This window comes from Lithobates pipiens, unplaced genomic scaffold (assembly GCF_037356315.1).
Source record: "Lithobates pipiens isolate NorthernLeopardFrog02 unplaced genomic scaffold, aLitPip1_a1.2 Scaffold_8, whole genome shotgun sequence".
Lineage (NCBI taxonomy): Eukaryota > Metazoa > Chordata > Amphibia > Anura > Ranidae > Lithobates > Lithobates pipiens.
In genome coordinates this window covers 565,695,645-565,711,909 of record NW_027507903.1, presented here as the reverse complement: position 1 = coordinate 565,711,909, position 16,265 = coordinate 565,695,645, and the positions used below count along the sequence as shown (strand labels likewise).

General features: G+C 42.7%; 1 protein-coding gene across 2 annotated transcripts in view; it reads right to left on the bottom strand.

Moving 5' to 3' along the window:
- GMIP (GEM interacting protein) overlaps positions 1 to 16,265 on the bottom strand; it is a 122,728-nt gene that overhangs the window by 75,733 nt on the left and 30,730 nt on the right. For both annotated transcript variants that reach the window (XM_077470116.1, XM_077470118.1), the window contains exons 2-3: positions 3,656 to 3,749; positions 1,750 to 1,825 (exon numbers count right to left, since the gene is read on the bottom strand). In XM_077470116.1, coding sequence (XP_077326242.1) covers positions 1,750 to 1,825; positions 3,656 to 3,749 — 170 coding nt within the window. The remainder of the gene's footprint in view (positions 1 to 1,749; positions 1,826 to 3,655; positions 3,750 to 16,265) is intronic.

The following is a 16,265-nucleotide window of genomic DNA, read 5'->3' as shown; positions in this document are numbered from 1 at the left end:
CAGTCCTCCTGTACAACGTAGAACTGCTGTCTTGCATTGCACATGATGGTGTCAGAGAGCTGCAGTTAGTTAGCCAGCAAAAAGAAGCGACTTTAGGGGACCGGTCATATGGAGAGGAGGAAGCCTATGGGAATGATGAGTAAGGTATGGGCTGGGACAAGGGGTGGGCAGGAGGGACAGCTGACCTGGGCACTGTGGTATCATGTGAGATGGGGGGCACCACAAAGGGTTTGATGGGGATTAGTGTTAAGAAGTGGAATTTGGGTGGTGGCAGGTGTTAAGAGCTGTTCTAGGAGGGCAAATTAGGGGAGGTGTGCTAGAAGTGGTGATTTGGGGGGATTTGTGCTATAAAAGTAACATGGTAAAGGGGAAATATTTTCTTTTTGGGGGGGGGGGGGGGGTTGTGCTAGTAGGAATGATTGGGGGTATTTGTGCTAGGAGGTGAAATTTGTTGGGGGAACTTGTGCTAGGATGGGCGATTGGAGGACAGGAATTTGTGCTGAAAGGGGGAAATTTGGGGGGGGGGGGGGCGCTTTGTGCTGGGGGAATATGGGGAGAGAGGATTGGAGCTGGGGGGTGGGCAGGGGGTGCAAAGATTAGTGCTGGGAGGGGGGACTTCAACAGGTTGTGAGTTTGTACTGGAAGGAGGGGGCATTATACTTAGGGGATGAGCATGCAGATTAGTGTTTAATTTTTTTCTGGTGGGGGGATTTTTGCTGACACATAATGCACAAAATACTCATAAATCTTAGGGCGGAGAGGGGCACAATTTGGCATGTTCGCTCTGGGCTCTAGATGACCTTCTGCAGTAGGGGGCATTATTCCTTTCACTGTCACCAATGATGGGGCATTGTTTACTCCCACTGATGCTCCCACTGGCCAACGTCTGGTCCCACTAAAGCCTAAAGGACAGTAAACTGTCTTTTTTCAGAAATTTTGGAAACACCTAGTCTAGGGGAACAAAAAAAGTAGATTCAACTACCTGATCCTCCACTCCTCCCCAAAGCTTCTTTTCCCCCCACGCTCCAGTGGTCTAGGATACTGACTTCATCAAGCCAAGAGCAGGGTCCAAAGCCCTGCACTGGATGTGATAATGCCGAAGGACAGCCCACTGCTGGAGTGTGGAGGAATGTCACCGTCCTGACGATCAGGGAAATAAAGCTGCTTTTCCTTTCTCCTAGAAAAAACAAATTACAAACCCTTGCATTGCGGGCACAGACCCACTGCAAGGGATAATTTTCTGTTTTCCCAGAGTTGGGCTTTAAAGTACTGAAGCCAGAGGATGGACATGACAGCAAGACAAATGGAAAATAGGAGGGAGAATTGTCAGACCATTCCCATCCCAGAACAATCTGTGAAGTCCCTGAGTACAAATGCCATACACCAATGTCACATATTTGAACCCAGAGAGGCTGGCACCAGTTATAGGGTGTAGATAGGCTTTACTCTACAAACCATCAAATGGCAATAAAGTAGGCAAGGGTAACACACTTGTTTTTTTTTTCTTGTTTTTTTTTTTACCAGATGTAGAGTTACACTTTACTTTTGCTAGGCAGGTGGCGTATTCAGAGGCTATGCACTGCTATAATGGCTAAAGGAAGCCCTGTAACCCTCTTAGTGTCAGCCCCATTTGTACAATAAAACAACCAAGGTCTAGTTAATATTCGATAATAATCCACCACTGTACAGAAATAAATCCACAATAACTAGAACAGCTTGGGTTATTAATGAATATCAGATCTGTCTCACCAAAGGCTCTTCTTCTTCATCTGGTTGGGTCTCGGAGTTTGGAGTTTCGGTATCACTCAGGAACATGTCCACCGTTCTGTGCAAAACAAAGAGCATCAGTGTCCAGTATTCACACATCTATTATCAACCTTAGGCTGGCCAGAGATGGATCACAATTTGCCCAGTTTAGCAGGGACTAACCAAGTTTCAATCCATGTGTTGGTGTCCATGTTCAACAGAAGTCGATCATTATATTGACTTTCGTCGAATGGGAATGTTGGAAAACGTTTGTCGATCATAAGCCGCAGCCAATCAAGTGCAGTCGCTGATCAGTGTATTCTAGCAGCAGAGAGTTCTGCTGTCAAAATACAATGTCTCAGTGGGGGAGATTCCTTAATCTACCTGGCTGAAAAACAAAAAACAACCCATCTATGGCCAACTTGAGGCCGGGTTCACACATATGCGATTTCTTTGTATCCAATTCACATGACAGGCAAGAGTGATCGGCTCTCAATGGAGTCGGTTCACACACGTTCGGAGCGGCTGCGGTTCGGAACGAAAGAGGGGGTCTGGTGCATTTTTGGGTCCAGTTCGGTTGCTAATTCAGGCTAAAACCAGACCTGAATCACACCTGATCCAGTGTACAGGAACGCACCAGACCCCGTGCTGTGAACCGTAGCCACACATATATGAACCTGTCCTTTCACAACTGAAGCATAATAAACTGGGTTTACTACAGTATGTTTCAGTTTGTGAATGAACGAAATAGGAAGCTCTGTACAGAGCTATTCCTGTCCATCATTCTGTACAGCTGAGGCAGCAGAGATGAAGTTTGTGGGCTGTGTCCTCAATCTCCATTCACTGTCTCAAAGGAGAAACATCAGAGGTCTGCTAAGTCTCCTGATATTTCACCAAACATTTAAAAATAATAATTTAAAATAATATTGTAACAATAAATAAATAAAATAAAATGGTAAAAAAATAAATAAAATAAAATAACAAAAAAAACTACTGACAGTCCAGTGGCGGAACTATCAATATCGCAAAGGATGCACTTGCAATTGGGCCCTGGCGTTCCGCCACCAGGCTCTGAAGGCCCTTCCTGGTTTCTTGCACCAGGGACCAGAAGGTTCTAGTTACAACTCTAGGGCTGAATCATACTTTGGCTTCTTGTTTGTCCTAGATACTTTTACAGTGAGAACTCCCTGCCATAAATCCTGACTCGGTTCCTGTCCTCCTAGGAGTTCTGGGTGTTTCCACCTACCTTTGTGTTGTCGCAGCTTCTCCTATTTCTTTCTCCCTAATATAAAATAAAAAAAAACTCCAGCAGAGACTGGAAGCCTCTCCTTATGAGCACAGAAGTTGTGTAGACCTGGAAACTCACCATTATAGTCCCTGGCAGGTATGTGAACCTGCTAGGTGGTTAAAGGCTGAAGTCCAGGCTAAGCAAATATTGTCTAAATAAAAGTGGCATGTCTATTCATACTTGAATCTTGGAATGCTTTGCATGTTTCTTCCAGATCTGTGCAGTAATCCATTGTGACACTTTGCCTCTGTGTAGGAGCTTCTTGTAATAAAGACCGGTCACTGCTGCTCTCACTCCTTGCGCAGGGTGACTGGTCTTGTCCCCGCCCCCTCCTGTAGTTTTCTGCAGGCAGCCTGTAGTGGGTGGGGTCTGCTGGGTCCCTCCCACAGCTCTGCTCTCTACATAAGCTAAAAAGCAGTGATGCAGCACTAATTTTTCACGGTAGTATCTGGGCTTGCAATGGAATCTGATGTACACAAAGTACATTTATATCCTTTGTTGCTTTTGAGGAAAATATTTCAAGTTTTTGTGCCTAGAGTTGAGTTTTTAACTTCCAGGAACTAACAAAAACTGGAATATCAGCTGTGGGTGGACTGACCTTTTAAAAAAGGTGGCACTTACTCATTCCCGAGGCTTATCTCTAAGGCATCCAGGTCCCGAAATATTTCACTGAATCTTTTGCGGCCTTCCGTGGATCCACTGTGTGCATTGACATCTACAACAGAAACATTACACTCTAGTTAGATAGATGGGCAAAAGCAACACTACAACTATTTTCTTATGTGAAAGAAAAGTGAGTAAAATTGGTGCCAACCCAAAAGTGAAAAAAAAGAAAAGAAAAAAAGCGAAGCTGCCCCTTTAAGTGAATAATCACCGTCAAAAAAACCAAAAAAATAAAAAGTAAGGCACAACCACACAACCAAAATAATTAATGAATAAGGAACACCATCAAAAGGAAAAGTCAATCAATATTAAAATGATCAAAACTAATACAAAAAGTCCATAAAAAAAGTCCTTATACACTCCAGCCACCATGCTTTCTGAGAAAATGTGCTTAAAATAATGACTTAATTAATTAATGACACTAGTGTATACAGATTGGACTCTTACCAACAATACATAATGCATGCGCCTTTGATAACTTGGGGTATCACCCATTTTCAAATAGCAGTTGAAAAGGTCCACACACGTATTGATTAATGTAAAAGACCAGCCGCTGGCCTCACAGATTCCTCCTTTCCTCTCCCCAGCAGCTCAGACCCAGAAAAGATGTAAAGTCTCCAAAATAGTGTAAGCTTCCTGATGACACTGGTATGCGAAATGCATTGAAGCTGCACGACCGCCATCCGTGGACGTCACTTCCTTTTGGCCTTTGAATGGCACTTCCAGTCAGTGGAACGCACACTGGCTCGTCCGAGCGGCCTGCAAGGAATAAACACTAACCAGGCGGTTTATGTTGGTGTTGACCTGAGCGTGTGTGGACCTTTTCAACAATTTTCTTCTCTATACAGATACACTAGCAGTGTTTTGCTGGGTTTCTTAAAAACACTAATGCCCCGTACAAACGACCGGACTTTCCGGCAGACTAGGTCGGCCGGTCTTCCCGACGGACTTTCGGCGGAGTTTCAACAGACCTTCCGAACGAACGGACTTGGTCACACATGAACGGACTAAGTCTGTTCAAAAGTCTGTTCGTTTTGAACGTGATGATGTAAGATGGGACTAAAAAAGGAAGTTCAATAGCCAGTAGCCAATAGCTTCCCTTGTGTCTTATTTGGTCCGTCGGACCAGCATACAGACGAACTGTTTTCCCGATAGGAATTGAGTCCGTAGGTCCGTCTGATTTTTTCATGTGAAAAACGGTCGGATTAGCCCACACACTATCAGATTGTAAAAGAAATAGGCATATACAATTGCTACACAAGCCATGTTGTAATTTAACCCCTTTCAGCCGACCGCACATATATATGCGGCCTCACGGAAGTGGGCTTTTTTTCTGGGCGGTGGGGGGGGGGGGGCGCATACATGCATATCTCCCTTTTTGCTGGGTTTCATAATAACGATTAGGACCAGGGACTGTTGGTTCCGGGTCACCTGATTGCTGTGATAGCCTGCGATTGGCTATCACAGTTATCAGGCCCCCGTGAGCCTGCACCTGTGTTTACTTCCTCTTCTGAATAAAGAGAAAGATATGTTGAATCCTCCTCTCCTTGCAGGAGAGGAAATTTAAACAAACCAAAGTGTATAAAAATGAAAAAAATATAGAAAAAAGCAAGAAATTTAAAGTTAGCCAGGGTTAATGTTAGGGTCAAGGCTGGGGTCAAAGGTCAAGGCAGGGGACAAAGGTCACAGTCAGCATATTTTGGGTAGAATTTGAAAAAAAAATTGAAATTGGCATTAGTGTCAGTTTCAGTGTGTTTTAGGCACGATAAAAAAGATGCAAAATGTGCACTGCTGTGTCTGGGCTGTACTATGTGTACAAACAACAACTAACATGCACCAATGTGGTATCGCTGCAATCATCATGAGCAGGAGAATTTATTTTGGGTTGTTCTTTGGTGGTAAATGATGATAATAGCAAGAAATATGCAGCTGCATTTTAAAAAAATTATTATTTTTTTTTACTATTTTGGGACAGTTTTCTTTTGACAAAAGAAAAAAGGTATAATCCATCTGGATACACTAAGTAGTTGTGATGATATATACAAAGTTGCAAAATTGTGCTTAGGCATTTCGATTTGTTTTACCCTTAGGCACAAAGGGCTTAACGTAGAACTAAAGGTCAAACTTTTTTTAATTTTAGATAGAATAATGAAGGGTTTTAACCCCTGTTGTTTTTTTTTTTCTTTTTGCCATCTGTGTCCCTTTGTGGAGATTTCCCTTAACATCCTGTCCCATAGACAAATCAGGAAGTGAGAGGAAATCTCTCCAAAGTGACGGAATCCCAGGGTGTCACCAAGGTCACCAAAAATAATGTCTCCTTCAGAAGATTTCCACTCTATTACTGTTCTGTCAACTGAAAATGTGGGATTTTCTTTTGCTTCCACTTTCATTGATAATAGTAAAAAGTACAAATAAATAGGGTGAATCTTCCTAATGGGGCCACAGACAGAAATAAAAAGTGACAGGGGTTCTTTATCCCTCTGCACGCTATCCAAAACCAAAAAAAGTGTTGCCTTCAGTTATACTTTAATGTTAATAAAAAATGACCTTCCATTTTCAACCTGTAGCACTGTAATTTTGTTTTGTAAATTTAAATGCAATATGGCAACCTAGAAGCCTTCTATATACACAGTTGGTATACAAAACGCCTTCAAAAATATAATTTCCTGCTGTGTGATTGGCTCCCTGATTTACCAGAAGTATGCACTAAGATACAAGTCAGATTTTAGGCATCCTTTACAATAGAAAGGCATACTTGCCAACAGTCCCGGATTTTCCGGGACAGTGCAGTTTTATTTTCATCTGTCCCTTGCAGGCTGTGTCCCGGATTTTGTCCTGAGGTCACAGCCTGCAGTTTAGAGGTACACAGTGAAGGGATCACCGTTTACGGTACAAAGGTAAGTGGGGGGGAGGGGGTTAGGGTGTAAAAGTGAGCAGGGGGGCATGTAGAAGTAAACAGAGAGGGGGTTTGGGGTGCAGAGGTTAGCAGAGGGAGGTTTGAGGGGCAGAGGTTAGCAGAGGGAGGTTTGGGGGCAGAGGTTAGCAGAGGGAGGTTTGGGGTGCACAGGTTAGTAGAGGAGGGGCTTGGGGTAAAGAGGTTAACAGAGGATGAGTTTGGGGTGCAGAGTTGAACAGAGAGGGGTTTGGGGTGCAGAGGTTAGCAGAGGGGGTTTGGGGTGCAGAGGTTAGAAGAGGGAGGTTTTGGGTGCAAAGGTTAGCAGAGGGAGGTTTGGGGTTCAGAGGTTAGTAGAGGAGGGGTTTGGAGTTCAGAGGTTAACAGAGGAGGAATTTGGGGTGCAGAGTTGAACAGAGAGGGGTTTGGAGTGCAGAGGTTAGCAGAGGGGGTTTGGGGAGCAGAGGTTAGTAGAGGAGGGATTTGGAGTATAGGGGTTAGCAGGCAGTTTTAGGATGCAAATATGTAATAGATGGGGTGGATAAGAATGTTACATTGCTGGTTAGTACATTGGTGGTTAGGGGAAATATGCCTGCTGTGTTGGGGTCAGTGTGCCCTAGTTACATTGATAGTCAGTGTAGGGACCCCCCTTACATTGGTGGTCAGTGTAAATTTCTCTGTACATTGTTGGTCAGTGTAAATTTCCCTTTACATTAATGGTCAATTTAAAAATTCCCCTTACATTGGTGGTCTGTCTAATTTCCCCATTACATTGGTGGTCACTGCATGGTTTCCTTTTACATTGGGGTCAGTGTAGGGCCCCACTTATATTGGTGGTCAGTGTAAATTCCCCATTACATTGTTGGTCAGGTGAACACGCTGCCCTTTGTGAACTGCATGGAGGTGCCGATGTATTAACGGTAACCCGAATGCAAATCGCAAATGCAGTGCGTTTTCAGCTACCAAATTGCATCGCACCGCAGTACCGTCAGTCTGGTGTGGCCCATTTTTAAAAATAGTGTATGCACTACTTTTTGCACAGCCCAGTGTCAAATCGTTCTGCGAGGGAATCGCATGGGAATGTGGGTGTAAACTGGCCTTCAACCATTGACAATGAAACTGTGAAGTAACTTCAAATATACTGTCTACAGGGCTGCTATTAGAAATCACAAGGACCTGTACAGCCTACCTGACAGGGTGCCCCCTCCCCATATCAGAATGATATAATGCACTAAAATCATTATTAGAGAACAGAAACACAACATAACCTACAAAAATCCTGCTAAATCTAAAATATAAAACCGTATTGCGTTAATAAAGTTCTGTTTGTTAAAGAGGCCTTGGGGCTCATACACATGGGTGCTGTGGCCTGTACAGTGTGGTATTTTTATGTGGTTGGAGCTGTGTGTAGGCAGGCTTTGTTACGCTATGGGGATCCAGCAGCTGTAGGAACACAGTGAAAGGTCCTAATCTGAAAAGTGTGTGGCTGCTCACCCATATCTGCGCACCTATCAATTTAGGACCCATGACTGTGTTTTTACAACTGCTGCGTCCTCTCAGACAGTAATGCCGCGTGCACACGACCGGATTTTCTGGCAGACTAATCAAATCTGTCCGACGGACTCAATTCCTATCGGGAAAACTGTTAGTCTGTATGCTGGTCCGGCGGACCAAATACGACGCAAGGGAAGCTATTGGCTACTGCGCTGAAAAGTCAGTCGGGAAGACCGTCGGACCTAGTCTGCTGGAAAGTGCGTGTGTAACAGGCGTCTCCAGCCGCACAAACAAACCACTCATTCACACTGTATGGGTTTGGATGTGGGCAGCGAGGAGGGCTACCCCCTTTTCATCCCTGACTGTCTCACCCATAAATACACACCTACAGTAGGGTGGCTAGTCTGGGTAAAATCAGTAAACATATAAGCCTAATGCTGAACTGTGTAAGGAAACCACAGTGTAAGCGGGAACCCAGCCTATTTCCTTGTGGCTGTCACATGTAGCTGGGCCGCACCCACATACAGGGTCTTCAGGGCTACCTGCATGACTCCCTGCTCCAAACCCGCACTTTGTTCACATTCACGGATGCAGTTCCGAGACCTCTTTTGGTATATCCTTCTGGTCACTATATACATTAACCCCTTAATCCTCAGAGTATGCCTACATAGGCCTATGTTTTCCATGGTCCTGGTAGAAGATCCAGGAGTCCAACAGACCACCTGGGGTCCATGTGACATGGGGGACCAGCAGGGGGGAAGAGATTTGTGATGAAAGGGTGAATTTGGGGAGCAATGGTAGGAGGGATGGTTGCAGTGGTCACAATTCTTGTATCTTATTGTATTGTGCAGGGACAGTTCTAAGCACGGGAAACATGCGCCCCTTCACAGGCATACTATAGACACCCCCCAGGTACGAAATTTAAAGGAATATTACACTTTAATTGTTTCACTTTAATCATTATTAAAATCACTGCTCCTGAAAAAACTGCAGTTTTTAAAACTTTTTTTTGCTTTGATCCATGTCCCCTGGGGCAGGACCCAGGTCCCCAAACACTTTTTAGGACAGTAACTTGCATATTAGCCTTTAAAATTAGCACTTTAGATTGTGATCGTTCGAGTCCCATAGACTTTAATAGGGTTCTAAAGTTCACACGAAGTTTAGGTCTGTTCGCAGGTTCTGGTGCGAACCGAACAGGGGGGTGTTCGGCTCATCCTTACTGCCTGCCTTCTGCCATTGAGCGCTTTTCATTGATAGAAGCTATACTACAGCTTCATATACAATATTGGGGGGACAGTGTTGAAAAGAACTACAGAGGAAAGGGTGCTTATTTCAAATAATTGAAAAACAAGCAGCGTGGCCTTGCAGTGGGGAAAACAAATATAGTTCTGTGGTCTATCACCAGAAGGAGGAAAGAGGTCCTGATTCCCCTATATACTGGAGATCTTTAGTTATCACTAGAGGAGTCACCAGAAGGAGAAAACAGGCCCTGATTCCTCTGTATAGATCTTTAGTTATCACTGGAGGAATTACTAGTAGGATGAAGGTCCTTATTCCTCTATATAGATATTTTAGGGGACAGAGGCTTGCTGAGTCCCCACAGACTGAGCTCAACCTCTCGGGGGGGGGGGGGGGGACCCGGAGAACAGGAAGGTCTAGAGAGACCTAGGATCCCAGAGCGTTTTGAATTTGCGCAGCCAAGCCATGCTGCCGCAGTACAACTGTGGCGGCTGGTCGGCTAGCGGTTAACCTAAGCTTAACTCTAACCCCTTACCCTAATGGGAAAACAAAGTGATAATAAATGAATAATAAAAAGAAATAAAAGCTAATGGAAAAGATAAAATATCTGAAATACCTAGCAACAAATGATGCAACAGATGAGTTTGTAAAGAAAAATGTACAAATAAACGGAAAAACGCTCAAAAACGTTACACTCAGGTGTGAATCCAGCCTTGTTTTATGACAACATTGTCATTTTTTAAATGGAATAGGAAGATGCAGATTTATTTTGCCTGTTCATCTATTATTTTTTTGATAATTTGTTTCATAAAATATTTTAGCGATTCAAATAAAAATGGATCTGTAGTGTAACCTCTTTTCGGCGTAGTCTGTTAAGCCTTTTATTTTTTTCTTTACCAAGTGATCAGAGAATTAAAGGAAGGATTATTTTAAACTATTTATTATTTTTAGAAAGGGGAACGGGTAATATGTTGCCATTTTTGTGCCTTACAGTATTTATTTCTTGTCCTAGCTACAGAAAGGCAGAGGTCTCAGAGAAAACGACAAGCAGGAAGACATCTATCTATAGTGAGACTTATCTCTGCTGATCTATCATGTATTCTGTGACTCACGTTATGGAAAATTCCCTGCCTGCACTGTATAGCTTATTATTCCCTTTTCTCCCCTGAATATGCATAACACACTACTATCACACCAAAAATGAAAGAAATATTTCAGTCTCATTGCCTCCTCCTCAATGTAGCTAAAAAAAAAACAAAGTGTTTGAATAATTGCTCATACTTGCTTAAATAAGTTACGATTGAAGGAATGCACCGAAACATAAATAGGCTGTTTTTTTTTCCACTTAAAGTGGAACTTCACTCTTTCAATCAGCATTCACTATTTTTAATCCTTATGCTGCTAGCATTAGTAAATAGATAGGAAAATATATATTTACTTATTTTAAACTTCTTTTTTATATTTTTTCAGTTACTTCCTGGTTTCTGGCCTAGGCAAATGATGTCATACATCCCAGGAGTCTTTAGGAGGGGAGAAGGTTTTGTTTCAGCTAAGCACACCCTCCTGCCTGCATGTTTATTTAGGGATTTTTTTTTTAAAGTATACGTGAGCCCTTACCTTGTATAAGAACCCATTCAGTTTAAAGTAGAAATGAAAAACAAAACATTTGTGGCTATATACACAGTATCTCACAAATGTGAGATACCTCTTACATTTCTGTAAATATTTTATCATATCTTTTCATGTGACATTACTGAAGAGATGACACTTTGCTACAATGTAAAGTAGTAAGTGTGCAGCTTGTATAACAGTGTAAATTTGCAGTCCCTTCAAAATAACTCAACACACAGCCATTATTGTTTAAACCGCTGGCAACAAAAGTGAGTACACCCTTAAGTGAAAATGTCCAAATTGGGCCCAAAGTATCAATATTTTGTGTGGCCACCATGATTTTCCAGCATTGCATTAACCCTCTTGGGCATTGAGTTGACAGGTTTCCACTGGAGTCCTCTTCCACTCCTCCATAACTTCATCACGGAAGTGGGTGTTAGTTAGAGACCTTGCATTCCTCCAACTTCCATTTGAGAATGCCCCACAGATGCTCAATAGGGTTTAGGTCTGGAGACATGCTTGGTCAGTCCATCAATTTTACCCTCAGCTTCTTTAGCAAGGCAGTGGTTGTCTTGGATGTGTATTTGGGGTTGTTATCATGTTGGAATACTGCCCTGCGGCCCAGTCTAGGAAGGGAGGGGATCATGCTCTGCTTCAGAATGTCACAGTACATGTTGGCAATTATGGTTCCCTCAATGAACTGTAGCTTCCCAGTGCCAGCAGCACTCATGCAGTCCCAGACCATGACACCCCCACCACCATGCTTGCCTGTAGGCAAGACACACTTCTCTTTGTACTCCTCACCTGGTTGCCGCCACACACTCTTGACACCATCTGAACCAAATAAGTTTATCTTGGTCTCATTCCAGTAATCCATGTCCTTAGTCTGCTTGTCTTCAGCAAATTATTTGAGGGCTTTCTTGTGCATCATCTTTAGAAGAGGCTTCCTTCTGGGATGACAGTCATGCAGACCAATTTGATGCAGTGTGCGGCGTATGGTCTGAGCACGGACAGTCTAACCCACCCCTTCAACCTTTGCAGCAATGCTGGCAGCACTCATACGTTGATTTCCCAAAGACAACCTCTGGATATGACACTGAGCATGTGCACTCAACTTCTTTGGTCGATCATGACGAGGCCTGTCTCAGTGTAACCTGTCCTGTTAAACTGCTGTATGGTCTTGGCCACCATGCTGCAGCTCAGTTTCAGTGTCTTGGAAATCTTCTTATAGTCTAGGCCGTCTTTATGTAGCGCAACAAATAGTTTTTCCAGATCCTCAGAGAGTTCTTTGCCATGAGCTGCCATGTTGAACTTCCAGTGACAAGTATGAGAAAGTGAGAACGATAACACCAAATTTAACACACCTGCTCCCCATTCACACCTGAGACCTTGTAATACTAACAAGTCACATGACACCGGGAAGAGAAAATGGCTAATTGGGCACAATTAGGTCTTTTTTTTACTTAGGGGTGTACGCACTTTTGTTGCCAGCGGTTTAGACATGACTGTGTTGAGTTATTTTGAGGGGACAGCAAATTTACACTGTTATGCCCCATACACACGGTAGGACATTCCGATTACAAAATCCGTCTGAATTTTTCCGGCATATTTTGGCCAAAACTTGTGTTGCATTCACACGATCGCACAAAGTTGTCAGGAAATGCGATCATTCGGAACGAGGTGACGTACAAAACCTACGTCAGGACTACGTAGAGGCCAGTAGCCAATAGCTTTCGCCTCCAATTTTTTTCTGAGCATGTATGCCACTTTGTGCATCAGAATTCTCTACACACGATCGGAAAAAGTCAGATCAGATTTTGTTGTCGGAAAATTTTAGATCCAGCTCTCAAACTTTTCAGATGGAAAAAGTCCGGTAGAGCCCACAAACGATCGGATTTTCCGACAACATAATCCGATCAGACTTTTTCTGTTGGAATTTCTGACTGCATGTATGGGGCATTATACAAGCTGAACACTCACTACTTTACATTGTAGCAAAATGTAATTTCTTCAGTGTTATCACATGAAAAGATATAATAAAATATTTACAAAAATGTGAGGTGTGTACTTACTTTTGTGAGATAATATATATATATATATATATATATATATATATAAACAAATATTATAAATGCTTTTTTTTCTTTTTAGAAGTGAGCACATAACCTTTGTTTTCAGCTGCATATGGGACTTAGAAAGGTAGGGGTGGAGAAACAGTAGTACACTGTTCTTCCCAGGGAATGGCTGTGCAGGGGGCATGTCAGCACAAGTCTTGGCCATTGGAAGATAGGCAGGCTGTGTTCCTAGTAAAACCAGAAAACCAACCACACTGGGAGAGATGTGCTCTCATGCCTAGCATGGGCAGTTTGAAATAGGAAAGCAGGAGAAATGGCAGAATTACCAGGTATCTCACACAAAGGAGGCATTACAGAGAGCAGGATACTTTTTTTTGTAATTCCTTTATATATTTACCCAAAATGACACAGTACAACCTAGGCAAGAATAAGCACATAAGGGTACAAAGATAACCAGATTTTAAGGCCTCTTTCACACGGGGCAGATCAGTAAAGATCCGCCCCGTGATGATCCGCTCGCTCAGCGGGGATCGCTCCGTTGTCCCCGCTGAGCCGGCTGCGGACAGGGCGGTCTCCGCACACTGTGCGGGGACCGCCCTGTCAGCTCTCCGCTCTCCTCTATGGGGGATCGGACGAGCACGGACCGTGTGTCCGTGTTCATCCGATCCGCTCTGCAGACGGACAGAAAAATAGGATTTTCCTCCGTCTGCAGAATCGGACATTTGCGGAGGCGGACAATAGCGGGTGTCTGCGGATGCTCATCCGCAGACACCCGCTATCCCATAGGGATGAATGTATGGCCCGTATTTCATCCGCAAACGGATGGATGAAATACGGACATACCATCCGCATGTGTGAAAGGGGCCTTATTGTGATGGGTAGACATCAGGGTCTGCTTAGCAATAATGTGCATACAAAAGTACAAAAATAAAACAAACTTCAAATCAGCATCCAGCGAGACTTAGAAATCAAGCAAACTTTAAATCAGCGACAAGACATAGATATCCCTGCTGGAGGCGACAGATAACGTCCCCAACAAACGCATACAAACATAGAAATATAAAAGTAAAAAAATACTAGGGTCACTTAAAGAGCCAGAAAAATATCTACGGGGAGTGAATCACCAAAAGATCACATGTATGGGTAAGGTAACAGCTTAGACCTGCAAATAATGTGTCACATAATTACAAGAGAGAATGTAGAGGGTGAAGAAAAGGTGACAAAGAGAAGATAGGGGAGGGGAAAAAAAGAGAGGATAAAGAAGTGAGACCAGCAGACCTTGAGAGGAAAAAAGAGAGGGAAAGCTCAGAGAGGAATAACCTCCAGGTGTCTAGAGGGCACTAAAAAGAAAGAGATATGGGGAAACCAGAGAAGCGGGATTGCTCGCCTGGACCCATAACCTAACGAGTCTCAGGGGTTCAACCCGACAAAGATGTGACTGTTACCCATAGATAACCATGTTAAATGGACTGTAGTGTGTTTCTGCAAAACTGGAAATGCACTAAAAAATGCATAAGTTTGAACTAGGCCTTAGAAAGGAAAGCGGGGGTGAAATTCTCCATTGGTTGGATCAAGGCAGCATAAATATTGGAAAGGAAGTTGTGTGTCGGTTCCTGACTGTGGCAAATAATCTCCAATTCCGTAAGTTGGCAGGAGGTGACCCGAAAACTAGCACACTAGCGGAGAAAATGCCTGAGCTGAAAGCTCACTGAGTAGGATACTTTTTAACACAAGTACATGGTACAACAGACAAATATAAGGAATATGAAATATGGGGAGGGAACATATTCTTCAAGATAATAAAGTAATGCGTGAATTGGAGGACATTTATCAAGAAAATTTGCATCATGAGTAGTGCCAAATCAGGCTGCGTCTCTTTTACAAAATATTCTGCAACAGGTTTACAGATCTGTGTTTCTGTATTCCTGGGCAGCAAAGTGCGACAGTTTGCATAATTAAAATACAGATTTATTACTGAAGATCAGACAGATTTCCACTCCAAACTGAAGCATACTTGAAAAGTGGTCAGGGTCAGGTTTAACTCACAAGTGCAGACTTTAGAAACAGCCAATGGCGTAATTTATTATACTGTAACCTTGTAATTAATTTGTCTTGCAATACATATCTTTGCCCCTGTTTAGCATTGCCTTGCCTTTCTACAGAATTGATCAATGCATTTTTTATAGGACAAATTTAATTTTCTTTTACCAATATTGTTTTGCAAAAAAAAACAAAAAACATTTTTTTAGTTAATCTATAGAGCAGCAAAAATACGCATTTAATTCTATAGGTAATCTATAGAAAAGCAAAAATATGCATTTCATTATATAATTTATCTAATAAAAAAACTTAAAAAACAAAACAATAAAATTAAGTCTTTGGTTCAAAGAATGGAAAGGTTAATTGCTAATGAACAAAATGCATTTTTTTTCTCCATTTTGCACAATTTTTTATGCAGCACTGAAAAAAAAAAAGAAACACATAGACAAACCATATAAATAAACTAAAACAAAGCAGAAAATTAATAACTAAAGGTGAGTGGCAGAGGGAGGAGTTATTAAGGTTAACTAAAGTTAATAAGGGGTAAAATATAAATACATTCATTTTCTTGTAAGGTTTCTTTATATGCAGATCACAGATTGTACATCTGAATTCAATTTACTCAACAAAATTTGTAGACTACTATATCTGCAAGTGTCATTTTACACAGAGGTGACTGCATTTTCACAGCTGCTCCTGTTGTATAATACAGTGTTTCTCAACATCTTTTCAGTCATGGCACCCTTTAAAAATATTTTCAATCTCAAGGCACCCTAGTCTAAAAAGCAGTACCGCTAGTTGGGAAAAGTTCTGATCATGCATAGTGAAGGGGTCAGGCCTCACTCATCCGGGTGCCCTTAAGCATATACCCACGTGAGGGTCACGTTTGCCCGCATAAGGATGCACAGATGTTTCATGCATCCCAGTGCAGGCAGTCCCATTCAAGGGGCACAGACACAGCCACTGCTCCCAATTTGACATCAGGCTGTCAAACTGGGAGCAGCGACTGTGTCTGTGCAGCCACATTGTACCAATAGACATGAATTAGACTGCCTGTGCGGGGATGCACAAAACACATGTGGATGCAATATTAACTCTCAGCAATGGTATCAGTGGAAGCAATAATAACCCCCTGCATTGGTGTCAGTGAACACAATATTAGCCCCCGGCACTGGTGTAAGTGGAGATAATAATAGCCTTGGTGCCAGTGAACACA